At 42.1% G+C, this 20848-nt stretch overlaps 1 protein-coding gene and 1 non-coding gene across 2 annotated transcripts; both read right to left on the bottom strand.

Annotated features, from left to right (window-relative positions):
- Positions 1–1699: 1699 nt before the first annotated feature.
- On the bottom strand, positions 1700–20515 carry TOMM20 (translocase of outer mitochondrial membrane 20). The gene is made up of 5 exons (XM_005539750.4): positions 20271–20515; positions 14537–14583; positions 12024–12105; positions 6315–6457; positions 1700–4478 (listed from the first exon to the last, which is right to left on the bottom strand). The coding sequence occupies exons 1-5, from the start codon at positions 20389–20391 to the stop codon at positions 4434–4436; spliced, it is 438 nt and encodes a 145-aa protein (XP_005539807.1). The 5' UTR covers positions 20392–20515; the 3' UTR covers positions 1700–4433.
- On the bottom strand, positions 19461–19595 carry LOC123571125 (small nucleolar RNA SNORA14). The gene has a single exon (XR_006695294.2). It is a non-coding gene; the product is annotated as a small nucleolar RNA SNORA14 (small nucleolar RNA).
- Positions 20516–20848: the final 333 nt, after the last annotated feature.

Below are 20848 nucleotides of genomic sequence, written 5' to 3'. Positions count from 1 at the left end.
ATTCCTCAGGCAGTGAGTGGACTGGAGACAAGACCTGCAATAACTCTAGGTTACCTAAAGCAGTGGCAGTGAGGCTGGAAAGAAGTGGGGCAGGAGGAAGTCATCAGCTAGAGGTGACTGCTGAAGGCAGAGAGGGACAAATCACCCAGGAAGAATGGAGACACCAAGGGTAGTTTCCAGATAAAACAGGATCTTCTGGATGGGCTAAAAGAGGAGCAAATTTGTCTTTCTCTTAATGAGAGAGGGTCTAGCTCTGTTGCCCAGGTTAGAGTATAGTGGTGCCATCACCTGGGCCCAAGCGATCCTTCCACCTCAGCCTCATGAGTAGCTATGACTACAGGTGTGCCCTACATCCAGCCAATTTTTTCATTTTTGTTGAGATGGGCTCTTCTGGCCAGGTAGGGTGGCTCACACCTGTAATCCCAACATTTGAAAAGGCCGAGAAGAATGGATCACTTGAGGCCAGGAGTTCGAGACCAGCCTGGCCAACATGGTGAAACCCCCCGTCTACAAAAATCAGCTGGGTGTGGTTGCACGGGCCTGTAACCCCAGCTGCTTGGGAGGCTGAGGCATGAGGAATCGCTTACACCTGAGAGGAATTCCAGCCTGGGCAATAGACACTAAAAAAACAGACAAGTCTTCTGTGCTGCCAAAGCAGCTCTGGAACTCCTAGCCTCAGGTGACCCTCCCACCCCATGGCCTACCCCAAGTGCTGGGATTACAGGTGAGCATGGCACCTGGCTTAGGAGTTCTGGCAGAGGCCCTACTCCTCGCCCTGAGTCCTGTCTCCCATGGCCTCTGGCTCTAGCCCAAGCTTGTCCAACCTGTGGCCCAGGGCAACTTTGAATGTGGCCCAACACAGACTTATAAGCTTTCTTAAAACACTATGAGATTTTTCTGCGATTTTTTTTTTTTTTTTTTAGCTCATCAGCTATCGTTAGTGTTCGTGTATTTTATGTGTGGCTCAAGACAATTTCTTCCAGTGTGGCCCCGGGAAGCCAAAAGATTGGACAGCCCTGCTCTAGCCAAAGTTCATTCCAGCCCTTCTGTGTCAATCTGCTCTTCAACTCAGTCTTTCCAACACACTCAGGTCCTGCTTACCTGAGCAGTTTGTGGCAGGAGCTGAGGCGGCTAGGGCACACCCCCTTCCAGCCTCTCCAAAGCATCACTTTTACAATTAATATAACTTTGGAGGTGGCAATGAGAATTTTATGTTAGAGCAAAATTACAAAAACTCTCATAGATCTGATACTGATGACTTGTATACTTCAGATCCTTATCAGTGATGTAGAATACAACGTATTCTCAGCTAGCGCGTTCCGCTACCAATTAGCCGCCGCTTCTTACAATGCTGATGTACATATTCTGTAACCTTAACACAGCTAGTTTCTCTAACAGGGCTTCATGTTTCACATGTCAGCAACATCACCACTGAGCTCCTCTCTCAGGAATCTGTTTTAACGGGCCTTCCAGGAGACTGCCATCTCCTGAAGCTGGGCCCACCACCACCCGGAAGCCCTCGGGAGCTGACACGACCACAGGGATTTTCTTCACCTGGAATCTGAGGCAAATGTGCATTCTCCTGGCAGAGAAGCCTGCAGCTCTAGACATCCTGAAAGACGTTAATAACAAAAAACCCACAGCTTCAGACTCATCAAATTCAGCAGAGAGTGTTCTCCAAACATACGCCAAGCCAAAGTTTTCTCCAAGCCCTTTAATATTCACTTAAACAGTTGAGGCACAAGCAATAATAAAACTGCATTTTTTTACGTTACAAAAAGATTTTGTATGTTATCTGCATGATATACCAATTTTCTCAGTCTCTTCTGCAATAACTCTCATTAACACTCTGGTCCACAGGCTGACTTAATAAAGTCAGAACGGCAGGCGGGAAGATGGTAAAATAAACTTACTGAGGGGCAAAAGGAACCAAACATTTCCTGAGTGCCTACTATGCACGCTCTACTAGCTTTTACACACTTTACATAAATGTGAACCTAAGTTCTAGTTATCAGTTAACAGGCCAGCATTGCTAAGGCCAGTAAGTCTACGTTTTAAATGTTATTTGGCCTTTAAATACAAATTGTGGAACAAAACAATGTATCTTTGCCCAAAGCAGCATGTCAACTGTTGCACTACTACATTATTTTCCATTTCCAAAGTTTTTGTTTTTAGTAAGTGTGCAACATTAGCACATGGAAACACTCAAGCTGTGTATTAGTTCACTGAAATCTGGGGTTTTTCCGTTCTCACCCGCTGGGCACCATTTGGCCAGCATCACTACAACGAGCTGATTCTATCACTTGTAAAACTTAAGATGGGAATGGATAGTGTTTGGCAATTACATTTCTGGGAGAAAAAAGTGCTGATTTCTTTCTCTAACTTGACACAGCTAGCTTTAAAAAGTGGTACCTCATTTTAAAGCACCAAAGTTGTCATTTAAATAAGAAAATGTACTTGGCTTACTGAGCTGTAAAATGAAGGTACCACTGCCTTTTCAAGCATTACAGCAAAGCCAGTATGTTCACAGCCAGGTGATACCCAGCTCATACTGCACTCCAGTTGCCAAGGAAACGGTGTTTCTACCCTCCCCAAACTTAAGCTGCCCCTCACTCCTCCAGCCAGACCTCCTTTTTCCGAGTCTGCTCTTCCCTTGCTGAGCTGTCTGCCTCTTGCTCCCTTTCCCATCCGTTCTCCCTCTAGCTGCCCCTCTACACATGTCTGGGCTGCTGCCTCAGACTTCTTAGCTGCCTGGTGAGCCACTGACCAATCACCACTGCACTGCTCTGGATTTGGGATCCCACTAATAAAACTAACTGGCACATCTGTACTGGTCACCCCCCGAAAAAAGCATCCTGTGTAACAAAAAAGCACTGTTTAAGGATTCAGGATCACAAACCCTCAAGATACCCGAGAAAAGTCCTCCAATGTGAGTCGCCTAGTGTAACAGTAGAGGTAAGTTCAAAGATGAAATGTGATTTGTTCAAGGCTGTGCGGCTAATCAGAGGCAGAAACTAGAACTGTTTCTCTTTCCACTACACCACAAAAAAACCGAGATTAGTAATGATTAAGAAGAGTTTGTAAGTCAACCAAAATAAAATGCCTAGTACATAGGAAAAGTCTTTGGGATTTCTCCACAGACTTCTTTAGACAGAACAAAGGCAATCTTTACAATGAGAAATGCTCCTCAGTTCAACAGATGCCACCAAGTACCAAGGATCCTTACTCAGTTCTGAAACTGGATCTGTGACTACGGAGAATATGTCACTATTTGAGAATAAGAGGTCCCACCTGCTCCACTCTTTTCAAGACTTCAGTCACAAGGTTGCAACTTACTCTCATCGTTTAACAAGATAAATTAATCCAGTTGAAGTAGGATTGAGGAGGTACACTGAAGATAAAAGCAAAAGGCAACAAACATTTTTACAAGCAGATCATCCCAGTTACCTTAAAAGTTTCGGATTAATTTACAAAGTACTGACAGAACCATATAATTTCAGTGAAAATCAAGATAGTTATACCATTAAAAAAAAAAAAAAAAAGATCAATTCAGAAATACTAAGTCAGGCAAGCATGCAAAATTCAGAATATAAAAAAAAGCAGGGCCTGGTTGCCCACATACATTCCTCAGGTTAAGGTGGATTTAAAGATGCCCAACAGAACCCAATGAATCAGAAGCTAAAAGGGACACTTCAGAGATCAGCAGACGCGTTCTCTCATGTAACAAATGGAGGGAAAGTGAGCACACACTAACTGGCGAAGCTCACAAGGCTAGACTGGGGTGTACAGAGATCTAATTACTGGTGCTATTTGCAACTACATATATTTAAAATACAAGGAGATAAATACCCAGAACACATTAAGCCTACTGATTTAAACAGAACATTTCAAGACTGATACACAGAAAGGGAAGGAAGCTGTTAACCCAGCACAGCAGCACACCTCACATACTTATGTCTCAGAGATTAAATGGAAAGAAATGATCAATCAAAACCTTCAATGCTCAGTTTTCACAAACACAAGCCTATCAAATTTCCGGATTTATGGCAAAATGTGCCAGCTAAAAGTGTACATTCTTCAATTTCTCCTATACTTTTTTTTTGTTTTTTGCCTATCTTTCAAAACTGAGCACTGGGTATTTTTAACATAAGCCATGTCATATGTACAGTTTAAGTATGTTTCAGGAATAAACAAAATCCATATTTCAGTAACTCATAGTGTATTTATAAAATGAAAAATTATCAAAATACACTTTTCACTGGGAAAAATAAATAAAATAGACAAATGGATCTACACAAAGTAAACATTAACTTTGGTAGATTTCAGTGTAGTTCATAACAAGCATATTTGCCCTTATTTCCCCAGAGCTGCTCAACTACCAAGACTTTTAAAAATATTTTTAACTGAGATTTTATTATGTTGACATTTGTTTCTCATTCCACATCATCTTCAGCCAAGCTCTGAGCACTTACAATTCTCTGAAAGAAAAAAAAATAGTTTTTTAAAGTGTCATAAGCATGTAATCAGGATTCTAACTTCAACATAAAATGCTCTCTGTATTCAAATAATCGAATCTTGGTAAAATTCACCCATTCTGACATTTAACTCAATATGTAATACTTTACACACCGTCAGCATCCAAGAAAACAATGATCACACTACTGTCGGTCCCATTTCAAAAGTCAAGTTAACAAAGGAGGCAAAGCATTACATTACATATATTTTTAATTCAGATGGGGTCTCTGACGCCCAGGCTGGAGTGCAGTAGCACAGTCTCAGCTCACTGCAACCTCTGCCTCCTGGGCTCAAGCAATCCTCCCCCACTTCAGCCTCCTGAGTAGCTGGGACTACAGACTCGTGCCACCATGCCCGGCTAGAGGAGACAGAGCATTACATTACATATATTTTTAATTCAGATGGGGTCTCTGACGCCCAGGCTGGAGTGCAGTAGCACAGTCTCGGCTCACTGCAACCTCTGCCTACTGGGCTCAAGCGATCCTCCCCCAACTCAACCTCCTGAGTAGCGGGAACCACAGATTCATGCCACCACGCCCGGCTAATTTTTTTTATTTTTGGTGGAGACAGGGTTTTACCATGTTGCCCAGGCTGGCCTTGAACTCCTGAGTTCAAGTGAGTGCTAGGATTATAGGGCATGAGACACCGTATCCAGCCATCATTACATAATACTACATCAGTCGATTATGTAACTAAAACCAAAAAGAATTTAAAATCTTTTCACTCTCAGGCAAACCAAGAACACTGATAACTGAGTGATTCAGAGGTCATTTTTGAGGAATTAGGCTTCATAGTGTATTTACAAATATTCCAAAAAACATCACCCTCAGGCCAATTTTCCGAAAGTACTATACCATGCTGCCTTTCAAACAGCGTAATATTAAACTGATGATTCCAGTATGAATCCTCTACAACTAGAACCACATTAGTCTAAATAAAAACAATTTAGACCCAAGTCCTTGGTTGTCCAACTCGTTCCCTCAAATCGTTGGGACCTTTACTTCCCTTTCCAGTCCTTTTCTAATTCAGTTGAGTAAAAATCAGTTTGAAAAATTAACCAGTTAAAACTATCAAGTTCTGTAAATACTTCCTATCATCATTCACTGTTTTAATCATAACAACTTGGGAAATCGATACATGTAATTGACACGCTATTCCAAAAAGTAGATTCATTTGGGCTCCTTGAACTCAAAATGAACAGAAAGCATTTTAATTAACTCCTAATTTACACATAAGTTAATCTTTTACAGTATATTAATGGTATTTTGCATTTTTGAGTAGGGATTTGGGGATGTCATCAAATAACTACAAACTCAAATAACTACGTCAAATAACTACAAACTGAGAGCACCTCATGAGCAGCAGAGGCACTGAGCCTTTACACAAGTGAGTCAGAGGGAATCCATGCTCCTGAATGCCCTAATATCTAGGCTACAGCTACCTAGGCTCCTTTGTCAGATCACCTAACAGAAGGCATGGTCTCCTGGAAGAGTAGGCAGAAAGCTACTTGTAGAAAGTAGCCAAGAGTGACCTGAATTTGGACAGTTGACTACTAAGACCTGAGACTTATCACTAAGACACATACTTCCCGATCCATTCCAGGGCACAATCACTAGATCTGGGCAGTCATCTGGATGTTTCCCATCAGAGAAGAAAATGTCAAGCACTGATATTCTCGTTTGTTTTCATTATACACATGAGTTTATTTCATCATGTTCACTAGGCTCATTTTAAAATGTCCCTAATCATTCGGTTCTAAATCCTACTCACTTTTATGTCATAACATTCCAATTCCTTACCTGACTAATTGTTGGGAGCTTAGTCAGAAGCATCTGGAACACTGGTGGTGGAAGAGTTTGCTGTAAGACCTGCAGTAACTGCTGTGGCTGTCCACACACAGCAATTGCATTTGTCAGATGGTCTACGCCCTTCTCATATTCACCTGTAAGATTTACATAAAATTACATGTAACCTGAAAAGTCTTGGCCTTTGTCAAAATTAACTTTACACGCCATATCCAAATGATGCTGACCAAAAACGCTATGCAAGTAAAATGCTGGAAATAACCTATAGTGCATTCATACAGCTATTATGAAGCCACTAACAAGAATGATTCAGATTACATGTACTGATATGGAAGTGTTTCAAACATACATACATAAGGGGGAAATCAATGTATAAAAATGTCAAAGTATTACTATTTATATACTTGGAATATTTCTGAAAGACTACATGAGACAATTGCTGAGAATTGAATAGTACTTTTCTGTAACAGGGAACTACAAGACTGGGGACTGAGGTGGAAAGAAGATTCAATTTCACATTAAGCCAAGTCTTTGTACTATTTGAATGGTATTACATGAGAAGGAAAAAAAAATTTTTAAGTGATACTAGCAGGAAAAATGGTCACACTAATGAAATATGACAGGAGAAATAAAGCCATGATTAACTCTGAGTGGGAGGGTTTATTTTCCTTTATCTACAAATATCCTTCAACAGACACATTACATTTGAAAAAAAACACTTTAGGCTTACAGTTTTTCAAAGTTCACTTAATTCAATAAATATTAAGTATATGCTATGTGTACCTTGTCCTTAGTTAACTCCATTTTATTTTATTTATTTATTTATTTATTTTTTGTGGTAAAATGTTAAAGAAAGATTTATTGTCAGATTATTTGTCATTTGGGATTTCTTTGTTTTTTGTTTTTTTTTTTTCTTTTCTGCCTTTTTATTTTTTTATTTATTTTTTTTTTAAATTTATTTATTATTATACTTTAAGTTGTAGGGTACATGTGCATAACGTGCAGGTTTGTTACATATGTATACTTGTGCCATGTTGGTGTGCTGCACCCATCAACTCGTCATTTACATCAGGTATAACTCCCAATGCAATCCCTCCCCCCTCCCCCGATCTCCCTCTGTCACCCAGGCTGGATCTTGGCTGACTGCAGCCTCAACTTCCTGGGCTCAAGCAATCCTGCCACCTCAACCTCCCAAGTAGCTAGGACCATAGGTGTGCACCACCACACCGGGCTAATTTTGCTAATTTTTTTTTTTTGTTGTAAAAACGGAGTCTCACTATGTTGCTCAGCCTGGTCTCAAACTCCTGGACTCAAGTAATCCTCCTGTCTTGGCTTCCCAATGTGCTGAGATTACAGGCATGAGCCACTGCACTTGGCCCTATTCCACTTTAAATCAAACTCCAAAAACTGCCCCAAATTATTTGAGCAAAACTATGCTAATTAAGTATTTTAAATTAAGCACTCTTCTGTATAGGAGGTTCCCATCAAAATATTTTAACGTGCCTTACATAAAAATAATGCCATTAGATATATTTTTAAAAAATAACAATACAAGTAGGGTACAATTCTCCTCAAGTTTCTCACATTTCTGCACTTCTGAGCAGGTATTTACTGCCTTCGCTCCAAACTGTCTTTTCAAGGATGTTTGTACAGTGAACAACCTCAGAATAGAAACTTCCTCCCTCTGGAGCAAAGGCAGGTTTCCAACATTCCCTATGTGTAGGGAAAAGTGCACACATGTTTACTGCCCATTATAAAAACTTAAGGATCCTTAAATTCAGGGCTCCTCTCCTATATGTAACCCACTACATGTACATGTGTCCCCTGACTTTCTGCATTGCCTATAGGAGCTGTGGCTTGGGAAACCAGTGCAAATGCCAATACCCTTGTTACTATTATTGCAGTGAATAACGAGCTGTCCTTTGTCTCTAGCCCAGGGGTCTCATGTCTTTTGCCAGCATCCATGAAATTGAGGCAAACTAACCTGTTAGCATGCAATTGAGGTAAATCTCAGAACCGGATGGGAGCAGTGGCTCACACCTGTAATCCCAGCACTTAGCGAGGCCGAGGTGGGTGGATCACCTGAGATCAGGAGTTCAAGACCAGCCTGGCCAACATGGTGAAACCCCATCTCTACTAAAAATACAAAAATTAGGCCAGGTGTGGTGGTTTACACCTTAATCCCGGCACTTTGGGAAGCCGAGGTGGTTGGATCTCATGAGCTCCAGATATCGAGACCATCCTGGCCAACATGGTGAAACCCGTTCTCTACTAAAAATACAAAAATTAGCTGGGTGTGGTAGCACGTGCTTGTAGTCCCAGCTGTTCAGGAGGCTGAGGCAGCAGAATCACTTGAACCTGGGAGGCAGAGGTTGCAGTGAGCCAAGATCGTGCCACTGCACTCCAGCCTGGTGAAAGAGTGAGACTCCATCTCAAAAAAAAAAAAAAAAAGCTGGGCCTGGTGGCGCATGCCTGTAATCCCAGCTACTTGGGAGGCTGAGGCACAAGAATTGCTTGAACCCTCGCTTGAACCCGGGAGATGGAGGTTGCAGTGAGCTGAGATTGCGCCATTGCACTCCAGCCTGGGCAACAGAATGAGACTCCATCTCAAAAACAAAACAAAACAAAACAAAAAACACCTCAGACCTTTTCCAGTTGTTAATACCATTAAGATCACTTTTTACTAGGTTCTTTTTATTTACCAATTTTCCATTATATAAATTCACAGGAAACTGATCTCAAAGAGTAAGAATGGACTGGGTGCAGTGGCTCACACCCATAATCCCAGCACTTTGGGAAGCCGAGGCAGGCAGATTACTTGAGGTCAGGAGTTCGAGACCAGTCTGACCAACATGGTGAAACCCCATCTCCACCAAAAATAGAAAAAAATTAGCCAGGCTTGGTGGCGCATGCCTATAATCCCAGCTACTCATGAGGCTGAGGCAGGAGAATCGCTTGAACCTGGGAGTTGGAGGTTGCAGTGAGCCCTTATCGCGCCATTGCACTCTAATCACTGCACTCTCGGTGACAGAGTAAACTTCCACTTCAAAAAAAGAAACGAGAAAACAGTTTCAGATCAACCTTACTAATTTTTCCCCAGCAAGCTGAGGATATTAAGTATGTCTTAGGGAGTATCTCTACCATCACACCCAATGCACTTGACCCTGTCAGCTGATGGCAAGCCTGGGTATCAGGATAGTCACTCTGGTGTTCTTTCTAGGCTCTTAAGTCTGGTATATGTTTTTTGTTCTACCAATTGGCTGCTGTGGAAAGACTGAGAAACATTTTGGGTAAAATTTTGAGTACTGCGGAGTATCTGATGGCACCTGAGTATAAGTAAAGGTTTCCAAGAGCTTTTCTTAACCTCTTGACCATCCATCAGAAACAGGTGAATCTCCACTGCCAATGTGAGGACTATGATTGTCCCATCTACACAATGTTTCAGGATACTCCAGTTGTGTAGGTCATTGTCATCTGGGTCTGCAGGCACCATCTTGAGCTGCTTGGTCAATTCCTTTCCCAGATACTGAAATGATGATGTAATGATACCCATCACAAGAGATCAGACACAGGGCTGCACAGTGATCCACTGATGGTCAGTTTAGAATTACAGTAATCAAAAGATTGGCTAAGTCAGTTCCTGCTTCTGAATACATACCATAATTACATCTCTTCTGAACTAGCACTGTTGATTACCTTATCTGCAGATTTAGCAACAATGCCGAAGAAGATACATTGACACAACCTCAAGTGTAGTAGAAGACACACTGACACAACCTCAAGTGCAGTGATCTTCTCATCTTGAGCTCCCTTCCTGTGCAAAGTGGATGCTGCTACAACTTTTGCTGACTGAACGGTCAAATCATAAGTGGTATCTTTTGTTAATGGCATCAAGAATATCATAAAATCCATCTATCAGCATAGGAAGATCAAACCCAGTGTTATACGATGCAAGGAGCAGAGCAACTCAGTATGCAGCACTGCTTTAGCACTGAGGGGGAATGCCTTCCCTTTCCCCAATGCCTGGGTCCTCTCTCAGACTGATGGAGAAATTGCAGTGTGATGCCTGTAGGAGACCTGGAAATGTCTCCTGATTGGTGCCTATCTTTTGTACTCCTCTGCAGTTACAGATTTTATGTATACAGTTTTTAAGAGACAGCATATCACTCTGTTGCCCAGGCTGGAATGCAATGGCACCATCACAGCTCACTGGAGCCTCAAACTCCTGGGTTCAAGATATTCTCCTACTTCAGTCTCCCAGCAGTTGGCTACAGGTGCATGCTATGGCACCTGGCTTATTTTCTCATTTACTGTAGAGATGAGAGTCTCACTTTGTTGTTGATGATGGTCTCAAACTCCTGGCTTCCAGCCATCCTCCTGCCTCAGCTCCCCAAAGTGCTGGGATTATAGGCATGAGCCACCATGTCTGTCCCTACTCAATAATTTTTTTTTTTTTTTTTTTTTGAGACGGAGTCTTGCTCTGTCACCCAGGCTGGAGTGCAGTGGCCGGATCTCAGCTCACTGCAAGCTCCGCCTCCCAGGTTTACGCCATTCTCCTGCCTCAGGCTCCCGAGTAGCTGGGACTACAGGCGCCCGCCACCTCGCCCAGCTAGTTTTTTAGCCAGGATGGTCTCGATCTCCTGACCTCGTGATCCGCCCATCTCGGCCTCCCAAAGTGCTGGGATTACAGGCTTGAGCCACCGCGCCCGGCCTACTCAATGATTTTTAACTCTTCCCAGTCTGTTGGCAATTTGAGTACTGTGACTCTAAGTCAAATTAATTGAGCAATTCTATTGACATCAAAAAAGTATTTCTTGGCAAAGGGGAGACATAAAAAGGTAGTTACCACCATTTTCAATGGATTAAATTCTCCCATAAAAGAAACAACAAAAACCCATTCACACACAAATGCCCCACATCATGTAGTTAAATTCTATCTAAATCTATTGATACAGCAATCAGAATTTAAAAATACCTGACTGCAGTTTTATTAATGATAGCAACTAGTTCAAATCTACGTTTGAGATTACTGAGGAAATTATGGTTCTCACGTTTGTCAATTTGATAATTTCAATTTCATAGCTGAACTTTAAAGACTGACAGAATGTTTTTTAGAAACTTCTTAGCACTGTTGATGAAATAAATGAAGTACAATGTAATGAAAAGGCTAAATTCTGGATCAGATAACAAGTTGGTTCTGAAATAAGGGGTCATGAACTCACCGTGTGACCTTGATTAGGTAAATTAACCTTCTCTGGGACCTTACATTAGCCATTCCTTCCTATAAATACTGGAAAAGATCTGAAGATTAGATGAAGGAGTTGAGTAGTATATTCCTAGCTCATATTCCTTCAGTTACTATTTACATATCGCACTATGGCTATATATTAGAAACTACTTCAGAGTAAGAGAACCTCATTTGTAAAAACTTATTATATCTTCTATATCATATGATATAGCAAGAAAACCTAAAACTCACTTAAAACATATTATGGACAACAATATCCCACAAGGAATATTTCTTTCTAGAGCCAGTCTCACACAAAATAATCTTCCAATTATTAAGTGCCTAAAAACTTGCCTTGAGATATCTGGAGTACCTTTTCTTATAACCAAATTACACAAACAAAACCTCTTATCATTATAAATTTCTATCAGTGAGAAAAACTCTACCCAGTTCCTTAGTGCTTCAATGACTATTACCTTGAGCTAGTAACTCTTCACCAAGCTGTATTTCTTCAAGGAAGAACTTCTGAACAGCTTCAGCATCTTTAAGGTCAGGTAACTGGAAATAAAATATTTAATAATTGACACCACAATTACGCCAGGGGATATAACCAATACACAGGTATCAATAAAAACAATAAAAACCCAATCAATCATTCTAAAAAAACTGATAGAAGAACTTTACTCCTGAATAACACTTGTAGGAATTAGGAGTTCATCTACATTCAAACGAATAAAAGAAAAAACTTGAGTTTGTATTTGAAAAATTCTTAGAAAGCTCTAACTTGAATGTAAAAAGAGTACAAAATCTATACCATCTATACACTTTACACTATTTTCGGATTGCCATTATTGTAGATTTTTATACAACTGTAATCAATTTGTCCTTATGATTCAACATTATTTTATATAGATTTGTTTTTTGTTGTTGTTTTTGAGACACAGTGTCATTCTGTCACCTAGGCTGGAGTACAGTGGCACAATCCCAGCTCACCGCAACTTCCACCTCCCGGATTCAAGTGATTCTCCTGCCTCAGCCTCCCGAGTATCTAGGATTACAGGAGCCTGCCACCATGCCCAGTTAAATTTTTGTATTTTTAGTAGAGATACGGTTTCACAATGTTGGCCAGGCTGGTCTCAAACTCCTGACCTCAGATGATCCACCCACCTCGGCCTCCCAAAGTGCTAATATTACAGGTATAAGCCAACGCACCCATCCTAGATTTTACATGCATCTAAAAGACTATTTTTTGAGACAGGGTCTCACTCTGTCGCCCAGGCTGTAGTGCAGTAGTGTGATCACAGCTCAGTGCCTTCACCTCTCAGGCTCAAGTGATCCTCCTACCTCAGCCTCTCTCTACAAAAAAATGAAAAATTAGCTAGGCATGGTGGCCCATGCCTATAGTCCAGCTGCTAGGGAGGCTAAAGCAGGATTGCTTGAACCCAGGAAGTCGAAGCTGCAGTGAGCTGTGATTGCACCGCTACTGCACTCCAGCCTGGGTGACAGGGTGAGACCTTGTCTCAAAGAAAAAAGGCCATTTTTATTGAAAACCTAAACTTCAGTAGCTGGGTGCGGTGGCTCATGCCTGTAATCCCAGCACGTTGGGAGGCCCAGGCAGGCGGATCACAAGGTCAAGAGATTGAGGTTATGCTGGCCAACATGGTGAAACACCGTCTCTACTAAAATACAAAAATTAGCTGGGTGTGGTGGCATGCACCTGTAGTCCCAGCTATTTGGGAGGCTGAGGCAGGAGAATCGCTTGAACCTGGGAGGCAGAGGTTGCAGTGAGCCGAGATCACGCCACTGCACTCCACCCTGGTGGCAGAGTGACACTCCGCCTCCAAAAAAAAAAAAAAAAGAGAGAGAGAGAGAGAAAACCAACCTAAACTTCTATTAGTGCAAGTTTTTGGTACTTAATTACATTGTACATGCTCTTATTAGCCTAGCCAACACAAGTGAAACAGTTTAAATTTCTGATAGTGGAGACATCTTTCATGGACTATCCCAGCATATGGCAATAATTTAATTCTATTTCTGAATCTAAAAATACATACTGGTGCATGTCTCAATCCATTTTCCTATGCCCTTAAAAATATAAGTTACCAAAAGCATAATAAACACATTACACATTTCAGAAACGTAGTCTGAACCTACTAGAACAACAAAGTAGTTCCCTCCCATTTTCACTTCACTATTACCATGTCCAGTCAACCAGCTGTGTTTACACAACTGTTTCAAAATAACAAAACATACTGGTTGACTTAATTTTTCCTTGTCTCAACTTGCTTTAAAAAGAACCACTAATGATCCAGTAATCTAAGTCCTAAGAACCCAGACAATAGAACTCATCTCAATAAAAAGGAAAAGCTGCACACACCATGATTAACATTTACTTAATTTACTTACACATACCACAGAACATTTTTTGCCAAGTAGATAAACCTACGTAGTCATTAAAAATAATCAAGAACTCAGGATCTATGAAAAGAAAAAATAAATTGCAAGTTTTATATCCAGAACTGTGTACTGCAACAAGGCAAAAATCTGTCAGGGCAGTGGGATTCTGGATCAGTGGGCTTGAATAATCTTGAATAATTTTTGAAATAATAACCCATGGTTCTTTCAAAGGAAGCTGGAGTAAGGAAATTAAATCTTAAGTGTAATATTGTATCATTTTGAAGCACCTGAGTAGGAACTTTTCATCTTTTGGTGCAAATGTCTTGAGGCCCTCATATTGTTCCTTAATTATTGTTCACACAGTAAGCTGTTTGTTGTTATGGCTAGCAAAAGAAATAATGAAGGACCTGATAATTGTCAGTGGAACTATGTTATTCACCTACTCCTAAAAATAAGCTGCATTTTAAAATAAAAATGCAATGTCCAGTATCAACTAGCTTTTTCCAATTACATTTTAATGACATTTCCAATTACAGATTTTAAAATAATATTTCTATAAAATATATAATTTAAACAGAAACCAGACTATTACCTTGGAAAGCCCAGCTCTCTCCTTGGCAAGCTTCTGTTTCTTTCTTCCTACAAGAAATGTAATGTTATATTCACATTCTGTCATTATAAAAATGGGAATGAAAAGAATTCTAATTGCTGTGGTAGTCATTAATTCCATTTGCAAAACACTTCTAACTCTAGGAATCTATCCCTCCCTGTGATCTATCAAGGACATAAGAATAGTCTGGTCAATGAGCTGTAGGCAATGTGACACTGCACTGGAGCGTTCTCCTTCCCTTTGGTGCAGAAGATCTAGCAATTCACAAGACGGAGATAGCTCCAGCAGCTGGACTTCTAAAGTAATTACAATAAGCAGATCAAGTCCCCCCTTCCAAACCAACACAGGACATGTAACAGGGGTAAGAATTACGCCACTAGTATTAGGGAGTTTTATTACTGAAATATGCCAGATTATATCTTTACGGAATATTGAAAACTGGCATTCTTAAACGAAAAAAAAAAAAAAAACCTAAAGTGTACTGGAGGCATATGGTGGTTATATGAAAATACTATACCACTTAAAGGTACTTGAGCATCCTCAGATTTTGGTATCCAGGGGAGGCCTGGAACCAATCACTCAAAGACACTGAGGGAGGACTACCCCTAAATTGACAATCATTAAAAACTACCAATGACACAGAGTAACTACTGACATAGTTAAGAAAATGTAAGGCTCCAATACTTATTATTAGCTAATATTTATTAGCTGGGTGATTTTACGCAAATCTCTCACTCTCCCAAGATAAGGTCTGTCTAATCTTAGAAGACTACAATGAGAAACAAAAGCCATGAAACAAGCAAATGTCCTCTGAACACCTTAAAGCACTCTACAAATCCAAGCCTCAATGCATGACTAAAGAGGTCTGAGGGCCGGGCGCAGTGGCTCATACCTGTAATCCCAGCACTTTAGGAGGCTGAGCCAGGCAGATCACAAGGTCAGGAGTTTGAGACCAGCCTAGTCAACACAGTGAAACCCCATCTCTACTAAAAATACAAAAACTGGCCGGGTGTGGTGGCGGGTGCCTGTAGTCCCAGCTACTCGGGAGGTTGAGGCAGGAGAAGCACTTAAACCTGGGAGGCGGAGGTTGCAGTGGGCCGAGATAGAGCCACTGCACTCCAGCCTGGGCAACAGAGCGAGACTCTGTCTCATAAAAGAGGTCTGCCTACCTGCAGACAGAAGGTTCATTTACTATGGTCAAGGTACCTTTCCTTTCTTTTTTTTTTTCTTTTTTTTTCTTTTTGAGCCCGGGTGACAGAGCGAACTCTGTCTCAAACAAAAACAAAAAACAAAAAACCAGGAACTATTATCATCCCCATTTTTCAGATAAGAAAATGTATCAAGGTCGCAATTACTTAATGGTGGAATAGCAACTCAAACCCAGGCTTTTGAAACATGACTCTCTTCTGCCTCCATAGTTAATAGTGTGGAGAAGACATTATTACCATCAAAACAAAAGGCACCTCAGAAATGAATGTGCCCAGTTTGCGGGATCAATTGTATGAGACATACAATTTGCTAAACCAGAATTTAGGGAAAATGACAAAACTGATCATGAAAGCCAGGAAAGTGAAACTTAGTCATAAGTTTTTTTAATAAGGTGGGGAGAAGTATGTGATTGCCACTGAATACATTTAACTGACACAGCTACCAAATTTTAAGATCTCTGAGTTGCTTTACATTTTTAGCAATAAGATTAAAATTCTGGCTTTAGTTTCATGATACAATTAACTTGCTACATTAACATATTTTCAGATAGAGTATAATGCAGAATCTCTGTGATAAAGGGAGAGATAGTAATCAACTGAAAAACCATAAAGAAATTTAACAATGAGCAAAATCAAGCCTTGACTCAATGTTTCCAAGATTTATTCATTTAAATAAGATGCTTAATATATTTTTAACGTCATTTTATCCGTCCCATATAAGTGAAATGCACCTGCAGCTGGCATTGTAATTTGGAAATTACATTTAATTTACTCATAATTTAGAATGATAAAAACTATGCTTCAAGGATCCTGATACTCTGCTTTTGCTAACAGGTGACAAAAAGTTTAAATAAATTAGGATCCCAAATTTAACCTCAACCTTCATTTTTAACAATTAAGCCTCTCTTCCGCTCCACCTGCCAGGTTCCCGCCATTTTTCTGCCTCAGTCTCCCAGGGAGCTGGGACTACAGGCACCCGCCACCATGCCCGGCTAATTTTTTCTATTTTTTAGCAGAGACGGGGTTTCACCGTTAGCCAGGATGGTCTCGATCTCCTGACCTTGTAACCCACCCGCCTCAGCCTCCCAAAGTGCTGGGATTACAGGCATGAGCCACTGCGCCTGGCCGCCTAAGCCTCTCTTCTTTTTTTTTGAGACAGAGTCTTGCTGTGTCGCCCAGGCTGGAGTGCAGTGGCTGCATCTCAGCTCACTGCAAGCTCCGCCTCCCGGGTCTACGCCATTCTCCTGCCTCAGCCTCCCAAGTAGCTGGGACTACAGGCGCCCGCCACCTCACCCAGCTAGTTTTTTTGTATTTTTTTGGTAGAGATGGGGTTTCACCGTGTTAGCCAGGCTGGTCTCGATCTCCTGACCTCGTGATCCGCCCGTCTCGGCCTCCCAAAGTAAGCCTCTCTTCTTAACAAAAAAAAAGAAAGCCAACAAGCTACTTGACTTATGTGAGAAACTGCTCTTTATTGCAAATGTAAATATTCTACTGGAAATAAGTCTTAGAAGAACTCAAAATTTAAAAAAAAAAAATTAATTTTAAAAACTCAAAATTAACTGAACTGAAATAAATTTCATTTCACAAAGGCCAAATAACGCCAAAGTTTTTAAAATCAGCCAGTCACGCAATTACACTTTTTTTTTTTTTGAGACCAAGTCTCGCTCTGTCACCCAGGCTGGAGTGCAGTTGCGCCATCTCGGTTCACTACAACCTCAGCCTCCCAGGTTCAAGCGATCCTCCTGCCTCAGCCTCCCAAGTAGCTGGGACTACAGGCGCACGCCACCACGCCCAGCTAATTTTTTTTTTTTTGTATTTTTAGTAGAGACGGGATTTCACCATGTTGGCCAGGCTGGTCTTGATCTCCTGACCTTATGACCTACCTGCCTTGGCCTCCCAAAGTGCTGGGATTACAGGCGTGAGCCACTGCGCCTGGCCTATTTATACTTATATATGATACAGATATATGATATAGATAGATAGATAGATAGATAGACAGACAGACAGACAGATAGACAGACAGACAGATACACACACACGTATATTTTGGAGACACAGTCTTGCTCTGTCCCCCCAGGATGGAGTTCAGTGGTGCAATCTCGGCTTACTGCAACCTCCACCTTCCACATTCTAGCAATTCTGCCTCAGCCTCCCAAGCAGCTGGGATTACAGGTGCGCGCCATCACACCCCGGTAATTTTTTTATTTTTAGTAGAGAGGGGGTTTCGCCATGCTGGCCAGGCTGGTCTCCAACTCCTGACATGATGTGATCCGCCCACCTCGGCCTCCCAAAGTGCTGAGATTACAAGTGTTAAGCCACCACGCCCGGCCACAATTACCTTTAAACAGACTACAAGATTATTCTAAATAAATTCTACTTGATAACAAAAACATCAAACAACAAAATAATTCTACTTATAAAAAAATCTCATCTGGACGCAGTGGCTCACGCCTGTAATTCCAGCACTTTGGGAGGCCGAGACGGGCGGATCATGAGGTCAGGAGTTCGAGACCAACCTGGCCAACACGGTGAAACCCCATCTCTACTAAAAATACAAAAATTAGCCAGATGTGGTGGTGTGCGCCTGTAATCTCAGCTACTCCGGAGGCTGAGGCAGGAGAATTGCTTGAACCCGGGAGGCGGAGGTTGCAGCAAGCCGAGATCATCCCACTGCACTCGAGCCTGGGCAACAGAGACTCAAACAAACAACAACAAAAATCTCTAGCATTCATCAATTACCATGTGTGAGGAACAGTACTAAAACTAAAACTCTACACTACACCATTTTAAAAAAGACAAAACTAAAGCTTGAAGTTACTTGCCTAAAGTTACTGCTGCAGCTAAGTAATGCACTGTAATCATTAAGTTGCTTAGGCCAGAAAAAAAAATTTTAGACTGAAAATGACGGAGAAGTTTTGAAATAACATTCCTCCATTTGTGTAAAATGATAGCTCTTGTTTCTGCAACAGGACTTCAGGGTTTCCAACGGACGACAGGGTTAACCCATTCTTTATAACTCTGCATTTGCACCAAATCCCCCAGCTGCCACCCATTTTGGCAACTACAGGAAAATAACCTGAAGGCAAAATTTGACTACTAGCATTTATGGAGGAGCATTTCCCATGTCAGGAAACGTGGGAGGCAATTCAAACATCTCAATCTTCACAAGACCAACAAGAGGCAGGTGGCATTACCTGATTTTACAACTACGGAAATTAGGATTCAGAAACCACAAATTACGCCGCTAACCTGGCCCTAGAAATTCAGGGTCTGAATCCAAAACAGTATTCTATTAGTCTACCTAGTCATAAATCAAATTATGTCTATATCCCTTCCCTCCTAAAACATAAGAAAGCTGGAACTAGATGTCTGATTCTAAGTGCTAGTAAGATCAGCGCTGGAGTCACTGCTCACACATGGCTATTGAACGCTTGAAATGACTTAGTATAGCTAAATTAAATCGTAACCACTGTTACTTAAATAAACAATAATCCCTTCTTTGTACACCTTGGACTTTAGTAATTTATGTATCAATTTTAATTTCAAAAATTAATTTGGCGGAACAAGATCAGCTACAAAAATATTTCTTATTCCAACAAATTTGCTCTTCGGTGATGCAAATGAAGATTCTCCCAAAATTCAAGGTGGATCACAATGGTTTTCATGTCACGATTCCCCTTTTGTAGACCTCTCTTAAAAGATGTCGCAGGTATGAAATAAGACTGAGCCACGGGAGAAGCGCAGCCCTTTGGACTCCCCTGCAATTTCTATAGCATTCACTCATATCTTGGAAGCACTTAGAACGAAGCTACCAAGAGGGTTTAAGAATGCAGCAATGAGCTGGGCGGATCATCTGAGGTCAGAAGTTCGAGACTAGCCTGACCAACATGGTGAAATCCCGTCTCTACTAAATTCAAAAAATTAGCCGGGCGTGGTGGCGGGCGCCTGTAATCCCAGCTACTGGGGAGGATGAGGCAGGAGAAGCGCTTGAACTCCGGAGGCGGAGGTTGCAGTGAGCCGAGATCGCGCCGCTGCACTCCAGCCCGGGCGACAGAGCGAGATTCCGTCTCAAAAAAAAAAAAAAAAAAAAAAAAAAAGCAACAATGCTACTGCACTGAGCATGCGGATTTAGCCTCAAGACTAAAATTCGCGACAAAAATGCACGACTTTTTTAAGAGTAGAGGTTTAAAAAGATGAACGACAAAAAAAGAGACAACCTCCTCCCCACGCCATACACACCCGAGATTGTAACACAAATCAAGAATGCATTTGCACGGCTAAAGTGTTTGGGGAAAACAAAACAGGAAAAATCCTTCCTTCAAAATGGAGGGAATTCCTGCCGGGCAGTAGAGCCCCCAGAGCGGCGCAGCCAGCGCCATCGCCCATTGCGGGCCGCACCACGCGGTCGCCCTGGGCGGCCCACAGGAGGGTGGGCTGCAAGGACCCCTCCTGTGGAGGGCGACGGACGGAGGCAGCAGGCCCGGCCAGGGAAGAGAGGACCCACTCACGTTCTCGAAGCCTGTTCTTGAAGTTGGGGTCACTTCGTCTTTTGCGATCGAAGTAGATGCAGTACCCAATAAAAAGGGCTCCGCATACACCGGCGGCGATGGCGCTGTTCCGACCCACCATCTTCTCTATGACGCTGAGCGTGGACGGTGGCGGCAGGGACGGCGAAAGAGCGGTGGGCCACGAACCCTCAGAGAGGTCGGCGAAGCTCACACCCGACGGCTGCGGGCCAGGAACTCGGAAAGGCAGAGCACACGCCACTTCCGGTCCCAGTCAACTAAGGGCCTCGAGGTAGTCCGCGGCAGTGCCTGAGCAGAGGTCCGGAGCGCGGCTCCTGCGGCTGCGCAGTGGGCCACGCCACCTATGCTCGTGAGCCGGTTCGTGTACGCACTGGAGTCGGGAATTTGCACGTGACCGCGCACTTTTTTTTTAAACCCGCGGACCATGCTGTAACGAAGCGGGCGCGTTGCTGGCGTGCACGTACTCAGAAGACTAGCTGACACCCTTGTTTGTGGCAGACAAGGATGCAGGGTCCCAGACTGCGAATGCTTCATCTTGTCTAACACAGGCAGCCTGTGAC

The sequence above is a fragment of the Macaca fascicularis genome, chromosome 1 (assembly GCF_037993035.2).
Source record: "Macaca fascicularis isolate 582-1 chromosome 1, T2T-MFA8v1.1".
In the NCBI taxonomy this organism is placed as follows: Eukaryota; Metazoa; Chordata; class Mammalia; order Primates; family Cercopithecidae; genus Macaca; species Macaca fascicularis.
This window is presented reverse-complemented; position numbering and strand designations above follow the sequence as displayed.

Coding starts and splice junctions, on each gene's coding strand:
- TOMM20 (XM_005539750.4), bottom strand. CDS start 20,391: ATGGTGGGTCGGAACAGCGCCATCGCCGCCGGTGTATGCGGAGCCCTT. Junction 14,584..20,270: donor CAAGAACAGGCTTCGAGAAC/GTGAGTGGGTCC, acceptor CATTTCTTGTAG/GAAGAAAGAAACAGAAGCTT. Junction 12,106..14,536: donor AGAGAGCTGGGCTTTCCAAG/GTAATAGTCTGG, acceptor TTTTATTTCCAG/TTACCTGACCTTAAAGATGC.